The sequence below is a fragment of the Dermacentor variabilis genome, chromosome 11 (assembly GCF_050947875.1).
Source record: "Dermacentor variabilis isolate Ectoservices chromosome 11, ASM5094787v1, whole genome shotgun sequence".
NCBI lineage: Eukaryota > Metazoa > Arthropoda > Arachnida > Ixodida > Ixodidae > Dermacentor > Dermacentor variabilis.
In genome coordinates, this window is record NC_134578.1 from 90,541,938 (window position 1) to 90,560,132 (window position 18,195).

The 18,195-nt window shown below is 51.2% G+C and overlaps 1 protein-coding gene across 1 annotated transcript in view; it reads right to left on the reverse strand.

The window, feature by feature from the left end:
* The window catches only part of LOC142563374 (venom metalloproteinase antarease-like TpachMP_B), an 82,503-nt gene that overhangs the window by 12,207 nt on the left and 52,101 nt on the right, over positions 1–18,195 (reverse strand). The window contains exon 9 of the mRNA XM_075673934.1: positions 10,985–11,129. Within this exon, the coding sequence (XP_075530049.1) occupies positions 10,985–11,129 (145 nt within the window). The remainder of the gene's footprint in view (positions 1–10,984; positions 11,130–18,195) is intronic.

Consider the following 18,195-nt stretch of genomic DNA (forward strand, 5'->3'; position numbering starts at 1 on the left):
ACCGGGAAATATCTAAAGAGAAGAAAGTCCGCTCACTCATACGTGGTGTGAAGAAGGAGCTTTTCGCCGGAATGGTACGAAACCCACCGAAGACCATCGACGAGTTTCTTCGCGAGGCCACCAGCATCGAGAAGACGCTCGAGATGCGCAACCGGCCATTCAACCGCCGCACGAACTCTACAAACTACGCCGGAGTTCAATCACTGGCCACCGCCGATCTGCGTGAGGCTATCAGAGCGGTCGTACGGGAGCAGCTGCAGAAGTTCTACCCAACTTCGCAGTCTCAAGGGGATTCAATCGCCGAAATCGCCAAAGAAGAGGTTCAGCGATTGCTTGGCGTCCCTGAGGTGCAACCACAATCATCGCAATCCGAGCAGGAAGCGATGACCTACGTCGCCGTCGCCCGCCGTCAAGGCCTCCCTCCGCGACAGCGACAGGGCCCTGTAACGCCGCCATTCCGTCGTTCACCGTCGCCGCCGCCAGCACAACCACCCGTCGCCCAGCACAGCTACCCGAGGAAGACAGACGTCTGGCGCGCTCCTGCTATCACTGCGCAGAAGCCGGCCATGTGTACCGCCGATGCCCATACCGCGACTTGCGACTGCGAGGGTTCGCCGTTAACGCGCCGCGACCATAGCTTGTCGAACGACCTGGCGATATCGCCGACTACTTCGCCGCCACTCAGTGGAGCCCGTGACGACCATCCCGTTCGCCGTCACCAGGCCCCTACCTGTCGCCACAGCGCCGACCATACACTGGCCCAGTCCGGGGTCAGTCTGCGAACCCATATCCGGAAAACTAAAAGCAGCAACCGGTCTAGGCGCGGTTGCTGTTCTTCGAACCGATGAAGATCCTCCGCCGCGGACGAAGACGCCGAAGAGACCGGAAAACTAAAAGCAGCAACCGGTCTAGGCGCGGTTGCTGTTCTTCGAACCGATGAAGATCCTCCGCCGCGGACGAAGACGCCGAAGAGACGATCTCGACGACATAAGGAAGTCGACCACAGCCACCCGAAGTGAACGGACGTGCCGTCGGCGCTCTCCGGACCCCGAAATCTGCCCGGAGAGAACGTACGTGCCGTCGGCGCGTACTCCGAACCGATCCGACGTGAGCTTTGCCCGTCGCCCCTTGCCCGGGCCTCCCGAGGCGCGAGCTTTGCCCGTCGCCCCCCGCCCAGGCCTCCCGAGGTGCCGTGCGCTGTGTGTGCCAGTCACCACGGAATACGCACGAATCCCCTCCGTTTGCGCCCGACAACTCCGCCTCCCCAGCTCCGGAGAGACGCTCAGCCGTGGAGCTAAGCCTCACTCGGACTCCGCCATTCCGCCAGCGACGCCAGCCGTTAACATGGAAGTAACGGTTGAAGGACACACCGTAACCGCACAAGAGCTCCAGTCAGACGATTGGACACCAGTTATATATAAAGCCTATGCCTCCCGACCGGCCAATTCACCGAAACCACCTCAACGCTCAGACAACGCTACCTCCGAGGCAGCAAACCCGAACGCCAGGAACGCGGCGCCCGACGCAGCAGCCGCAACTAGCAGCGGCAAGACGCCGGTCCGCCTACCACCTGCAACCAAGGAGGCTCGCCTCACAGTGCAACGCAGCAAGCAACTGCCGCCACTTCCACCCAACGCTATTAGAGTGGTCGTTCGCCCACGAGGTGAAGTGCGACTGCTAGACATCCCAACACCTCGACTCAGTAAGGCAGTGCAGACCCAGCTCCAAATCACTCTACCGGACGACTTTTGCCTTCGCATCCACCCGACCAACAATACTTTCACCATGGCAACAACACATTTCCCAACAGCCGAGACTCTGAAGACGCTGACCTCCCTCACCATTGGAGACCGAACCTACCCATGCGCAGCTTACGTGGCACCCCCACCGGGGGCTACCAGAGGAGTCATCACAAACGCCTATGACGACGAGACCCCAATGCAACTCTACCAAGACCTGGTCAGAAGAAATCCAGAGCACACCATATTAGCAGCCCGACGCATGGGAAAGACGCACTCCATCCTAATCACCTTCGACGCAAGCGCAGTCCCGAACTCCATCAAATACATGGGAGCCATCCACCGCTGCACCCAATACCGCGGCAGTCCGGAAGCCTGCACAAATTGCAGACAACCGGGTCACCGTCATGACGTATGCCCAAGCCCCAAGACCAATATTTGCCCCCGCTGTGGGATACAACATCCGCAACAAGAACCTCCTTGCACGCCTAATTGCATTCTGTGCGGGGGCCCTCACCTTACCGGCACGGGATCCTGCAAGGGACGAAACCTTCACCAGACACGGAAACAGCCGAGCCACCCACAAACGCGGCATCAAGAATTGATCACATCCGGGGACAATTTTCCCCAGTTGTCGCCCAGTCAACACCAGCAAGCCTGGACAGCGCCGTTGAAGCAAGCCTGGGACACTCCCCTCTCTTCTCACAAGCACATGCCATTCATGACAGCGACTCCCAATCTACAACACGCCCTAGCAAAATCCCAGGAGGAGGCGGCGGCGGCCAAAGCAGAAGCTACAGCAGCCCGGAAAGAAGCCGCCGCCCTTCATCAACATATCGCCAAACTGGAAACCCAGATAAGTGCTCTTGCCTCTGGATCTCCCATTCCACCTGCCCCCGCTCCTGCCGCAACCCAGCCTCCCACCCCCAACCCACCCACCGCCCATACCTTACCCAGTCACTCCAACCCTACTTCCTCTCCTGATTTGCTAGCAATGGAAGCTGACACCGAACCCTCCGCAAATTCAACTCCATGCACAGCACCCACTCCCTCCACCGCTACCTCACGAGACGACATTCCAGCCCTGCTTGAGTCCTTCGCTGCTCGCTTTGAGGCAAAATTGCAGGCCGCTATTACTCACATCAACCAGGAATGTGCAACCCTCAAAAACGCGGTAATCCACATAACACAAGACAATACTGCTTTTAACCAACGATTAGACGTGCTAACCCAAGGCTTCTCTGACCGATGTAGCGATCTTGAGTCCCAGCTCAATTCTTACTCAACCGCCCTTCCGAAGCGGGACCCCACCCCAAATAGACGCAAGAAGGCTAAAGCAACGGAGGGAAACGACAACCCTATGCCTGTCATAGCTCACGACTCCCACCCCCCCGTTATTCCTTCCCCTGCTATCGATTCTCATGATGGCAGCTCCAAACCATAATCTTACACTCTGGCAGTGGAACTGCCGGGGCTTTCGCCAGAAGCGTCATGTGGTCCACCAACTGCTGTCCTGCGCAACGGGGCCCGACATCCTTGCCCTGCAGGAACCCTCCAACCCACTTACCCTCCCTGGCTATACTCCTATTTTGCCCACATCCCCCCTACCCTCCCGGGTAGCGTTTCTAGTTAGTCGCTCAATCACCACCATCTCCCATACCCTACTGATTCAAGACGTTGATCACCTTCTAATTGAGCTTGTGCCGCAACACGCTCGAGCGAACAGTCTCTTCATCCTAAATGTATATAGCCACCCAAAGTGCCTACAAAGCAACTTCGAACGCCTCTTTATACTTGCGAAGCGCATAGCAAACAAGTGCCCCTTACTCGTTGTAGGAGACTTTAATGCCCCGCATACGGCTTGGGGTTACCCACATGACACACCGAAAGGCCGTCGTGTCTGGTTAGCAGCGCAACAAGCCGGTCTCTCTCTACTCACCGACCCTACCTCTCCTACACGCACGGGAACCAGCGTCTGTAGAGACACTACACCAGACCTTACGTTCGCACATCGCCTCCCTCACGCCACATGGTGCAACACGCAAGAGAATTTGGGTAGTGACCATTGCATCATCGAAATTCTCTTAAACATTCAACTACCCCGCAGACCTCCCAGAGGCTCCACTTTCACGAAGTGGGACTCTTTCCGATCATGTAGAGCAGCCCGCACCTCCGCCCCCATCAAGGACATCACCGAATGGTGCAAACAACTACAAAATGATGTCTGACTCGTAACTCGTCCCCTATGGGAGGACTACCCCAGCGACACAGTTGACTCCCACCTCCTACATTTATGGGAAGCTAAAGCAAGCCTAGAACGACGCTGGCAAAGGCAGCGTTGGAACCGGACACTTAGACGCCGCCTCGCCCGTCTCAATAAAGAGATAGAGACACACGCAGCGACTCTTTCACGACAAAACTGGGAGTCACTGTGCAACAAGCTAGATGGCAATATGAGTTTACCTCAGACCTGGAACCTCTTTAGACACCTAATAGACCCCACCCAGTCTAAGACTACACAAAGACACAACCTCACCAAACTCATACATACTTCCGATACACCTCCATTGGAACTCCTTCAAGAACTTCGAAATCTGTACTTCCCCACACACCCTCCTTTAACACACCCTGACTATGCAGGCCCCCCTAACGACTTCCTCGACCAACCCATTACAGAAGCAGAAGTTCAGGCTGAACTCCAGAGACTTAACACGTGCTCAACCCCCGGTCCGGACGGGGTACATAACAAGGCACTCCGGAATCTCGACGCCGAATCCATTACGGCCCTTACCGAATACTTTAACGGGTGCTGGCAAAAGGGCACCCTCCCATCGCAATGGAAAGAGGCCAAAGTCGTCTTCATACCTAAACCCGGGAAACCTCTGCTCACCTCTAACCTCAGACCCATCTCTCTGACATCTTCGGTGGGCAAACTGATGGAACACGTACTCCAGACCAGGCTCTGCCGTTACCTAGAAAGCAATGATCTGATGCCCACCTGCATGTTTGGATTTCGTCCTGGACTTTCCACACAGGACGTCTTCCTACAGCTAAAACATCACATTCTAGATTCTCAAACCAACGACACCAAAGCTATTCTAGGTGTGGATCTTACTAAGGCATTTGACAACGTTACACACTCAGCTATCCTACAAAACCTTACAACCTTGGGAGTCGGAGCCAGGATGTACAACTACATCCGAGACTTCCTCAGCCACCGCACAGCCACACTTACTTTCGGTGACCACAGCCTCCCAGGTATCACACTCGGGGCACGAGGTACGCCCCAGGGAGCCGTCCTTTCCCCTATATTATTCAATATAGCACTCCTTCACCTACCCCAACAACTAGCTGAAATCCCCGACATCCATTTTAGCCTCTACGCCGACGACATCACTGTCTGGACAAACCGAGGCAGTAACGCCGAAATAGAACAACACCTACAATTGGCACTAACCACCATCGACACATATGTACGAGAGCGTGGCCTGACCTGCTCTCCCTCAAAATCGGAGCTCTTTCTATACCGCCACAAGCAACACGATTCAGTCGTTCCTCCCATCACGCTTACGCTAGGTACTCACCCCATCCCACTAGTATCAAAAATCCGAGTGCTAGGTCTAGTTATCCACTCTCATGGCGCGCACGGAGAAGTCATAAAAACTCTCCAAACACACGCTCAACAGACCACCCGACTGATTCGCCGCATAGCGAACCGCCGGGCTGGCTTACGTGAGGAAAACACGCTTCGCCTCACCCAGGCTTACATAATAAGCCGCACCGCATATGCCCTTCCTTACCTACCCCTTCGACAGAAGGAGAGAGATCGAGTAAACGCGCTCCTACGGAGTTGCACGAAAGCAGCTCTACGCCTTCCTCCCAGCACATCCAATGACCGACTCCTCAAACTCGGTGTCCACAACAGCTTTGAGGAACTCAGAGAAGCCACCTTTACGGCACAAATATCCCGTCTGTCTAACTCAGAGCCTGGCCGCACTCTGTTATCCCAATTAAGCCTAACCCCAATTACACACCCTACAGAGAGGGTCCCCCTTTCTCCTATCCTCCACTCTAACCTCAACATACCCCCTGTCCCCAAGAACATGAACCCTGAGCGAGACGGGAACCGCCGAACAGCAAGGGCTCGGGCCCTCCACAAACAGTATGGCGAGGACCATGAGGTGGTCTACGTGGACGCAGCGGAATACACGTCAGGCTCCCGTATGGCCCTGGCGGTAGCCGACAATCGAGCAAAGCTTCTAGCCTCCAGTTCAATCATCACCAATTCCACCACAGAGGCAGAAGAGGCAGCCATCGCGCTTGCTCTCATCTCTTCATCTGCCACCAAAATTATCACTGATTCCAAATCCGCCATTCTCAACTATGCCAATGGCTACATATCCCGCACCGCTGCGCGCTTACTACGCTTCTGGCAGCCCCGGCGCCGCATAACCCTAATCTGGACGCCAGCACATGCTGGCCTCCCCGGCAACGAGGAGGCTCACTCCTTCGCCCGAGGTCTCACATTCCGGGCAGTGGGAGCCGGGCCCCCTCTACAGGCCGGGGAGTGCCTGCTCTCCTTCCGTGATATTCTCTCGTACTACCGGGACAAACGAAGGGAATACACACCCCCAGCCCCATCCCTCACCATAGAGCAGGCCGCACACTGGCGTCGACTACAAACTCGGACTGCTCCATACCCTATACTACTACATGCCAGATACCCAGACCAATTCCCCTCAACATGCAAACTTTGCGGCAAACCAGGAGACTTCCTGCACACCCTCCTCACATGCCCCACCTTCCCTCATCCCCCATCGCCTGCCGTGGCGGTGTCTTACTGGGAGACTCTTCTGACCTGCACTTCCGCTCAAGACCAGTGCCGGATCATCTCCAGTGCAATAAGAAGGATTGCGCTTCAAGAACTCTCCTTCGCTTTGTAAGGGTGCCCCCTTATAGTAAGGGAGCACTCAAGTGCCATGTAGGGGGCTTCGCCCCCACCATTCATATCATTGGCAATAAATGTTTCTACCACCACCACCACCGACGACATAACAACGACATGCCGCCGTCCCGAGGAAGTCTGGAAGCGAAGAATACGCCGGCGAAAGACGAGCTGACGACGCCACGTGCCAGCCACAGTTCAACGCGACGCAGCCGTGATCCGACGCCAAGACCTAACAGTAACGCAAGACGAAAAACCACCGACCTCGGCGTGCTTCTCGACGGCTACGCAGTCACAGCCTTAGTGGACACAGGAGCCGATTACTCCGTCATGAGTGGACACATCACCGCCCAGTTGAACGAAGTTAAGATTGCATGGGAAGGCCCTCAAATTTGCAGCGCTGGAGGACACCTCATTACGCCGACTGGAATCTGCACGGCAAGAGTTACCGTTCATGACTGGACTTACCCTGCCACCTTCGTTATCTTCCGACAGAATTCAGGAGACGTCATTCTCAGCATGGACTTGCTGAACCAAGACGGCGCAGTCATCGACATGAAGTCGAAAGCAATAACCCTGTCGGAAGATAAAGCGTTACCGCCGGAGAGCTCTCGTAGTCACCACAACTTGAGTGTGCGCGAAGATTAAGTGAGCATCCCACCGCGCTATAGCACTCTTTCTGTCGGCACCGAAACACCGCTGACGTAGAAGGCGTCATCGAGGGTGGCCAACGTCTGCTACTCGAACGTGAAATTTGTGTTGCAAGAGGTATCGCTAGACTAGACGGAGGAAAAACGAAGGTGTTGCTGACAAACTTGAGCCAGGAGTTCAAGCACGTCAACAAAGGCACGTCAATCGCGTACATCGAGGAGATTAAGGAAACCAGCAATACGTTTGTCCTCTTGGATTCTGCTGCATCTACCTTGACGACCATAGTTCCCGAACCAGACTTCGACATAGATCCAAGTCGCCCTATGAGTAAGCAACAACAGCTCAGAAGCCTTCTCCGACGATGCAAAGAGTGTTTTTCGACGTCATCGAGGATACAACAAACACAACTAGCAAAGCATCGCATAATAACTGACGAGTGCGCTCGACCACTCCGCCAGAGCTCTTACCGAGTTTCGACGCGAGAACGTGATGCTATTAGGCAACAAGTCGACGAAATGCTGCGCGACGACATCATCCAGCCGTCGAAAAACCCGTAGACATCTGCTGTAGTCTTGGTGGAGAAAAAGGACGGAACCTTACGTTTCTGCGTTGATTATCGTCGTTTGAACGAAATCAAGAAGGACGTATACCCCCTCCGACGGATGGACGACGCATTGGATAGGCTTTGCAACGCTAAATACTTCTCGTCGATGCACCTCAAGTCTGGCTATTGGCAAATAGAAGTCGACGAAAGAGATCGCCAACAGACCGCCTTCACCATGCCAGACGGCCTCTACGAGTTCAAGGTTATGCCATTTGGACTGTGCTCAGCACCTGCTACGTTCCAGCGTGTGATGGGCACGATTTTGGCAGGATTGACGTGGCAGACCCTTCTCGTTTACTTGGATGACGTCGTTGTCTTCGCCGGAAATTTCGACGATCACCGTAGGTGACTTGCGACAGTATTAGAGAACATCAAGGCAACAGGGCTCATTCTGAAGCCGGAAAAGTGCCGCTACGCTTGCCATGAGCTTCTGTACCTAGGCCACGTAATCAGCAAATTTGGTGTCTGCCCCGACCCACAAAAGACAGCTGCCATCGCAAAGTTCCCGCAGCCCATTGACAAGAAGGCAGTGCGCAGATCCCTTGGCATGTGCGCCTACTACAGGTGCTTTGTCACGGACTTTTTACGCATCGCTGAGCCGCTGACACATGTAACCAAATGTGATGTCGAGTTCAAGTGCGAAACACCGAAGGACAACGCATTTCAAGTACTCAAAAGACGCATGCAGTCGCCGGAAGTACTTGCGCACTTCGACGAGGACGCCGATACCGAAATCCACACTGACGCCAGTAGCCTAGGCCTCGGTGCCATCCTAGTCCAGAGCAAAAAACGGACATGAACTGGTGATAGCTTACGCTAGCTGGTCGCTGTCGAAAGCAGAAGGCAATAATTCTGCCACTGAGAAGGAATGCCTCGCCAGCATTTGGGCTACAGAAAAATTCCGCCCTTACCTATATGGCAGGCCATTCAAAGTCGTCAGTGACTATCAGGCCTTGTGTTGGCTAGCTAATTTAAAGGACCCTTCAGGACGGCTGGCGCGGTGGAGCCTCAGACTGCAAGACTATGGCATCACTGTAATCTACAAGTCCGTACGAAAACCCTCTGATGCCGATTGCCTATCACGCGACCCCATTGACCCGCCACCACAAGACGACCAGGATGACGACGCCTTCCTTGGAATAGTAAGCGCGGCAGACTTCGTTGAACAGCAACGAACAGACGCGGAGCTAAAAAGCCTCATCGAGTATTTAGACTGTAATATCGACGTTGTCCCTAGGTAGTTTAAGCACGGATTGTCTGCGTTCACGCTTCAAAACAACCTACGCGTGAAGAACTTCTCGCCAGTCCGCGTCTAGTAGATTCTTGTTGTTCCGTCGGCGCTGCGTCCAGTATTACTGCCCACCCTACATGACGATTCGACCGCTGGGCACCTCGGTTTCTCCCGGACGCTATCGAGGATACAAGAAAGGTATTACTGGCCGCGCCTAACCACCGGCATCACCCGTTACGTCAAGACATGCCTAGACTGTCAGCGACGCGAGACACCACCGACAAGGCCAGCGGGACTCCTGCAGCCGATCAAGCCTCCTTACCGACCTTTTCAGCACATTGGCGTGGACTTGTTTGGACCATTTCCGACGTCAACATCCGGAAATAAGTCCATAGTCGTGGGGACAGACTACCTCATCGGCTTCGCTGAAATTAAAGCTCTGCTGAAAGGTAGTGCAGCCGAAGTGGCAAAATCTTCCGTCGAGAGCATCCTGCTGCGACATGGTGCCGCAGAAATCCTTATTATCGACAGGGGAACGGACTTTACTGCAGAGCTAACCCAAGCTATTCTGCAATACAGCCAGACAAGCCACAGGTGGACAACTGCCTACCACCCGCAGACGAATGGTCTCACGGAGCGCCTGAACAAGAGTCTCGTCCACTTGCTAGTATTGTACGTCGATGTCGAGCTCAACACGTGGGACGCGGTCCTGACGTGCGTAACCTTTGCTTACTACACGGTGGTGCAAGAAACTACACAGATCACGCCGTTGAAGCCGGTTTATGGCAGGAATCCAACGACTGCTCTCGATGCCATGCTGCCACGCGTTACCGACGAAGAGAATCTTGACGTCGCCACCTACCTCCAGCGCCGAAGAAGCCCGACAGCTCGCCCGCCTGCGGATCAAGAACCAGCAGAAGACCGACAGCCGACAGTAAAACCTTCGACGACGCTACGTCGACTACCAGCCCGGCGACTGTGTTTGGGTTTGGACCCCTATACGGCGACGAGGACTTAGTGAGAAACTATTGCGTCGCTATTTCGTACCGTGGAAGATCATCCGACGTATTGGCGCACTGGACTGTGAGGTCGTGCCAGACGACATTTCGCTATCACAGCGGCGCAGCTCACGACCTGAAATAGTCCACGTTGTGCGAATCAAGCCGTACTAACAGCGCTAATGAACTTTGGGACTTCGCGTAACTGACCTTTGGACTTCGTTTCTTTTTGTTGTTTTGTTACTTTTGTTTAATAAGTATTCCTCTGTGTTTCGCTCTCTTAAGTCCGTAGTATCGCTACGATGCTTTTTAAGAGGGGGGGAGGGGGTAATGAAACGTGTACCTGTTTATCTTTATCGGGTGACAATATTTCACAAATGTTATCGCACAGCACAGGGCGCGCCTGCATGTGTCGGAAGTTTCTCGAAAGTTATCGATGGTTCTATCCGCTGGCTGTTGTCACCGTACTTTGTGCAATCTGATTTCATCGCGCGACGCGAATGGTATAGAACTTTGTGGAAGACACGCGGGTCCCAGCGATTACTCTGGAACATTCGGCGACTGATGTATAAAAGCCGATGCTCTTGACCTGCTGATCAGATTTTCCACAATCGCCGACTGCGTTCACCGATTTCGTTGAGCATTGAGCGTAGCCTGTTTTTTTTTTCTGGAAAAAGGTTCGCCCAATAAAGTTTGTTTCGCCATTCACAGTTTTGTTGCTGTGTCCTCAACCGTCACTACCACGTGACACTATTTTTTTGTTGACTATGCAAGTCGGGATGTCATTAGGCTTTTACATAAAAACTAAATTCTTACCGCTACAAATTCTATGGCTTTGGCTTCCATATATTTCTTCCTGCAGTACTTTTCAGGATCATCCAATGGTTTTCGTAAACGTGTTTCCGTAAGAGGAAGCATTGCCCGTGAATCAGAGTCCAATAAACACTGGCCCCGTTCACTCCTGCAACAACAGTTATTTATTTCAAATAACCATTATTGAAGCATTAAACAGTGAGTATTCCTAACGTGAAAACCAAATATAACTATTAGATTTGTAAATAAGTAGGTTTCGGTTCACGAGAGCTGCCCGAACAGTGAAAGCAATCCCCCAATCTGTACGACATTTACTGCGTAAAGCCGATAGGGAAGGGTGAGAAGCCAAGTAAAATGTAGGTAAGCGATTCGAAACTTACATGATCTATAGTAAACAGAAACAAAAAACTTTGAGTCGCCTCGATAAGCTAGCTGCCCCTAGCAAACAAGAACCGAAAGAGTTAGCATTGTTATTGTGTTGCTTGCCTATGTCATTGCGCGCTTTCCAATAGTGTTGGCGCTTCGACTAGTTAGTACTTACATATAACACTATAAAGAGGGACACGTCTCTCCAAGTCCTCGTTTATTTTAGACAACGGCGTCTAGCAAAATTGTTTCGAAGCGCTCGTGGGTTTGTGCACGCCATTGAGCGCTTCAGTCATTTCGGAGCATCACCTACAACGCAAAAACCTATTTCGTACAAATTGTTAAGCAGAGAAAATGAAGGGAAATCGATTACATACAGGTGCCTTCACAGGCGTACGCACCGCATCGCTCCAAAGCCAACAGTCCGTGGACGATACCACTGCGATCTTCACGAACATGGCAGGCACACTCTCAGTCCATAACTTAAGTATTCAGTAGCACTACCCTCCTGGCGAGAGGCACCACTTTGGAGCGTCTCAGGTGCAGGCTGGCGAGGTTTTAACCCTGATATAAATGTTGCCTTTTTGTTAGAAGACACACATTTTTATAAAAAGGCTCTGAGTGTGGCGAACGCGGCGTTGTTGCATAGAAGATTTAGGTAAGACGCTACACTCTGCCGCATACTGAAGTCAGTTTGATAACGCTAAATAAAACGAAGTTTGTCAACAACCTTTTTATTAGAGAATTGCAAGAAGTTGTTTGTATGTTAAATCTGGAGGCCATCGCATTTTATTGCACTCGTTTTATTGCACCCGTTTTATTTATTGCATCCGTTTTATTGACCCAACCAAAACTTGTCCGTTTTACGTACGTCACGCAATCATCATCACACAAACTCGAGAAATGGCAATACTATGACTACCCAATTCACCTTAGCTGATTCCTTTGAAAAGACCTCAATTAAGGCATGCTGAAATTCGGCGTCATCTTTGCCTTTATGTACTTTCAACTCGCTTGGAACAGGAAAGGGGTAATTGGAGATCGCCGGGACAGGCCTTCGTCCTGCAGTGGACATGAAGTAGGTTGATGATGATGCTTAATATAGTATGAAATTATTCGTCAGAGGAGGCATCGCACATTAGTTGTAAAGCTCCACATTACACTGCAATGTCGCATTGCTTGAAGCGCGTCTACGAAGACTACGAATGATTAAAAAATGAAAGTCAAGTAAATGACGCGCACCGCTTTCTCGTTTTGTAAGTGCTGTATACATATAGTAGCAGCGCTGCAAGAAAATGTAGTGAATATGGATCAACTAGTCGTAATCACAATCTGGCTGAAGTATACTGTTTTGTGTTGTTTGTACTGCAGTGTTCTGCGTTCAAACGAACCGAAAGTTGGTCGAGTTGTTGCGTATTGATGGCTGGAATGTTGAAATATCCAAGAAAGAAGGCTGACAGAGCGGCAGAGAAACGAGCAAGACAGGCGCTGCATAGCGGTGCTGTGATTACGAAGTTATAGAAAGCTCAGATAAAGCGCCATGAAATGATGCGACAAACGTGTTATAATGGGTAATATGTTGATCTTAGCTTTCCTTAATAGGTGTTTAAAAAGTCTGGTCATAGTGCGCACAATAATAGGCACAATAACTGGCGCAAGAACTGCCGCATCTCCTTTTGTTGCTCTGATTGGCACTTTCAGAGCAAGGAAGACACATTACATCCGGTGCATGCCGACGTGATATTATGACAACGTGTGGGTTTCGCAAATAGACAAATGATACAATTGCGCCCCGCATCCTATAAATTTAAGTTATTATTGAAAATGCACCCGTTTTGAAGAATTTCGCAATTACGAAGATGTATAAGTCGAGTCTACGATCCACGAATCAACAGAAACGTTAACTAACCGAAGCATAAGAGAGCGATTCTTCTCTGAACACTTAGTTTCGTTGATTGCTCTTCAAGTCGGCCTCGCCTTTCGTTTGCGAACAGGCACCAGTGACCCCCGGCGCCGACACTGCTTGCATCTCTGTGGACTTCTGTGCTAGCTTGGTGTTAAAAACGATACAGAATCAGTTGAGCTTGAAGGCGTCATTTTAGCTCGCAAAAGATGTGCTGATTTCGTTCCCACACAAAGGAAACGTTGTCGCTTGTGAGACGATTGAATGGTTCAGCGATTTTTTAACCGTAGTATAGAAAAAGATGGTAGTACGCACAAAATTCCAGAAATCTTTGGACATCACGCTTGTTCGTTGTAGTTAGGAAGGCAGCAATACCTTGCTTTTTTAAAAGCTCCAAGCAAACTTCATTGTGGCTTACGACATGACCAAGAAATATCAGCCCTTCGTAGCCGAAGTTGCATTTATGAGCCTTGAAGGGCAGGCCAGTCTTTTGGAGGGTGTGAACCACTGCACGAAGGCAGTGGAAATGCTGCTAAAATCTTACCGAGAAAACACGAGCGTCATCTAAATAAACAAGACATAACTGGCTATTAGGGCCTGAAGAAACCATGTGCGTCATTCTTTGAAAAGGCGCTGAAGCAGAGCATGTCCAAAAGGATGAATTGTACGAAAAGGAAGGAATTTACGATTGAAAGAGCGTCAGGAGTAATAAACGCTGTTTTTTTTCCAGATCATGCCTGTTGGCTTAGATTCGCCGATAAGCGCTGCGCTGATCCACGGAGGAAAAGTATCTGGACTGTCGAAAACGGTCACACGAGTTGCCGGTCAGAGGAAGAAGAGATATACATCTTTATTTTGTGATGTTAAGCTTGCCATGATCGTCGAAAAATGCAGTATGCCATTCTTGTGTTACACTGACACCACGGATAAGGCTAATGGGCTTGTTATCAGTTGAATCATGTCCTCAGCAAGCATTTGTTGAACGTTTTCGCGAATGGCGTGTTCTCCGCGAGACACACGGTAGGCGTGCTTTCGTATGGGTGTGGGTTCGGTTATAATTGTGAGCTGCACGACGGGTGTCTACTTGATCTTGGACGTCGTGGCAAAGTCTTCACTAAACGAAAACAGAAAAATAGTGAAGGATTTCTTGCTGCGGAGTCAAAAGCTTGGGATTCACATCGGCATGAATTGTAGACGGCTGGTCGTGGTGCAGGGCCGTGGAAAATTCCGTGAGTGAGAAGCTGACACGGGCGGCACAAATTTCTTTCACGTAAGCGAAAAAGCCTTTCTCGTAAAGTGCTGGTACCCGTGACTAAAACTTGTCACCAGAATTTGAGCGAGCCATTTGATCAGTTGTAGGAGGCTGCGGGTGACGCAGACTTAACAAGACAGAAGGGCCGACACATTGCTCTAACACTTCCAATAACCATTCGTCGCCGTCGCTCGCCCGGGTAACCAGCACGCTAGAGCTGGGTGGTGTTGGCAAGGAATCATTGCACATACGAACACCCTCCTTAGGGTGGGGGGGCATTTTGAACTCATGTGAATTTAAGCTGCATGAATCAGTAGCTAGCGATGATTCACAATGGCGATACGTTGCCTAAGAAAGTTCATTCCTAAGTTGCCTGGAACAGTCCCTCAGCATGAGAAAATATCCAGTGAAAGTGAAGCCACAGATCTTAGCACACCTGCCAAGCGACGGCTCAAGATGACCATCTCAAGTACCGCATTAGTGAACATTCCGCAGCCACGTCAGCTTTTGAAGTGTAGCCATTACTGCAGCTCTAATAGCGTAGTAGGCGCCGATATCAACGATATCAACAGTTGTCGACGGATTCAATGATACCGCCGGAAATAACTGCGTCATTATCAGAAGATGGCGCTGCGGGTAAATTGTCGTCGCTAGCATGTGGTATCGGAGGATGTAGTCGAGAAACTCAACAGCGGCATCACTCCTGGAAGTTGCTGTTCTCAGTTTCTTGATAAGGGCTTGGAGATTTGTTGCGAACCGCATCATATAACGTAAGGTATGACCTGTCGACGTGATAGGCGTCATTGTGCATGAGGAGGCAACTGTTGGGCTGTCAGGTACTGCTCAATCTCGCGTGGGCCGATGCGTTTCCCAAGCTTAATGCGTGGGCGACGCACCTCTGATATAGTATACACTGGCGGTACAGATGATCAGCATCACCACATTAGTAAAATGTGGCTTCTCGAGAGCCCTCTTACTCACAAAGTGCCATTCCCACTGTTGTCAAATAAGTGTTCTTTCACAAAAATATGTTTCACATGTTCAAGACGTTCCTTTTTTTATTCAGTTGAAAGCACATGCAGGCCACATCCCCATTACAAAAAAGCTGCCGGATGACACTTAAGCAGGAGGCACACGGTATGTTTCGGCGTCCGATCCAACGTGCGGCATACGACAATTCTGGGCACGGGGTACGTGCATTCGTATGAGCAAGTGGCACATAAGCTCCGCCCAGATCCAGCAGCGCTTGTCCACTCGGAAGACTTGATATCCTCGTCGGAAAATACAAACTAAAGAATTTTGCACAATGATGTTTCGCTTTACGCGAACAATGTCTATAAAATTGTGCCTTTGCGAACGACAAAAATTGGAGGACGCTTCAGCTTCGCCTTCAAAAGTGGAACGCGATAACGTTATCGCACCCCGTTCGCACCGCCCACTCAAACGATCTACGCGAGCCAAACGTCGCGATCGGCACGGACAGCCGGGGCGCGACGCGCCATGAAGGCGGACGCGATCATGGGGCGAGTGGTGCGCCATGTGTCGGGGCAGCACCGTACGTTGCGAGGAGGGGGTCTTCTGTGTTTGCCACAAGATGGCTCTGCGTGTGCGCAGAGCGCAGAAAAAATCTAGCGGAAACGTACTTCGCTACTTGTTTAATTGCGACTTTTGTAATTTACATGTTCATAATTAACAATATACAAAGGAGTATAAGTTACTACGGCACGTTTCTAAAGCAACACCGCAACCACTAGAGGCGCTTTTGTGCCGCTTTGAACCATCGAACTCATGGCTGAGTGGTAGCGTCTCCGTCTCACACTCCGGAGACCCTGGTTCGATTCTCACCCGGCCGATCTTGCAAGTTGCTTTTTACTAATGAATTACCTTCCGGCCTTTTTCGCTCACGGCCAACGCCACCGACGACACCGGCTTTTCTGCGTCACGAGCTCCTTAACGCTGTCGCGTTGAAACACTTCAGCACGGCGCACCGTTCACTGCCGACTCCGTTGACAGAGAGCGAAAGGGACGATAGGCCTATCTCGGTGCACGCCGTGGCCGGCGGCGCCGGCAATCCGGCCCGAGCTCGTCGAAGAGCGCCTATTTTGCCGACAGGATTAATGCTGTACACCTATGTCGTCGGTGCTTAAATACGATTGCTTTAATCGACACCGTCAATGCGAAGGGCAAATCTGCAAGCCAGCAAGCGTCTCGTTCAGACAGTCGACGTGTGCTGTCTATACGAGAAATGACCTCCTGTCGAGGCTCCCGATCTTGCCAGTAGCTATAATAGTGTATTAGGCGCTGCCTTGCAGAATAGGAACAGGTTCAAGAGAATTTTACTGAATTGGTAACTATTTCGCGTCAGAAACGAATTGTAGTCGACAAGAAAGACAAAAAATTGGAGGATGTTTAAGCTTCTCCTTTAAGAGTTAAGCGCGATAGCAATCAAAGGTGCCTGAAGGTTCTCACGCTGCCCGGCAATGCAAATTATGTGACCTTAATGTTAATCGGGAAACGACGGCGGCGAGAGATATGCACAAAGGCGAGCTTTGTGGTAGAAATGCAGCCTCTTGCGTGGGCCGATCTCCGAGGTAGTGCACAACTGCGCCATCAAATTACATCATTTTCAGGTTTCTGTTATTGTTTCGCGGTCTGAGAAGATTTAACAAAAAAGGCGTACACTGTTGGTGTTTTGATTTATGAAACTTGTTTGTGCGTCATCATCATCACCATCATCATCATCAGCCAGTTTACGCCCGCTGCAGGGCAAAGGCCTCTCCTATACTTCTCCAACTACACCGCTCATGTACTGATTGTGGCCATGTTGTCCCTGCAAACTTCTTAACCTCATCCACCCATCTAACTTTCTGCCGCCCCCTGCTACGCTTCCCTTCGCTTGGGAACCAGTCCGTAATCCTTAATGACCATCAGTTATCTTCCCTCCTCATTACAGGTCCTGCCCATGCCCCCCCCCCCATTTCTTTCTCTTGATTTCAACTAAGATGTCATTAACTCGCGTTTGTTCCCTCACCCAATCTGCTCTGTTCATATCCCTAAACGTTACACCCATCATTCTGCTTTCCATAGCTCGCTGCGTCGTCCTCAATTTAAGTAGAACCCTTTTCGTAAGCCTCCAGGTTTGGTTGTTTGTGGGTAGTCAGTCTCAAAATTCCGAGAAATCACGTTTTCAAGGGTATCAGACAAAGTATGTGCAGCTTTAGTGACAGAATGGTGTGGCAATCTAACTCGTATATACCGCATGTCATGTAGGAAAGCGTGGCAAGTATATATACCTAAATATATATGGGAATTATTGCTGACGGGGTCGCCGTCGCCGGATGCCGTCGCCGGATTTTCTGCGACACTCAGACATTTAGAGAAATCGGCGAGAACCCGGCCCGGCGGCGCCGCTTCTGTGGTGCGAACGTCAGAGAAGGCCACGTGTCAACCGCGCTATCATTGTCTCCGGCCAAACGACGGTGCGGTTGTCGGATGCGTCGAATAGTGAAAACCTCCCCGCTATATCGCACGCCAGGCATCCGATCCGACGATTCGGCACTGCAAAACGCCTCCCTTCAGGCTACGGTTCCGGCGCGTCGGGTGCCGTATCGTAGGCCGAATCGGACCGTGTGTCTGAAGCTTTCACATCGTTACCGTGGCTGGTGATGGATCGGTAGGCGTCAGCGACAAGAA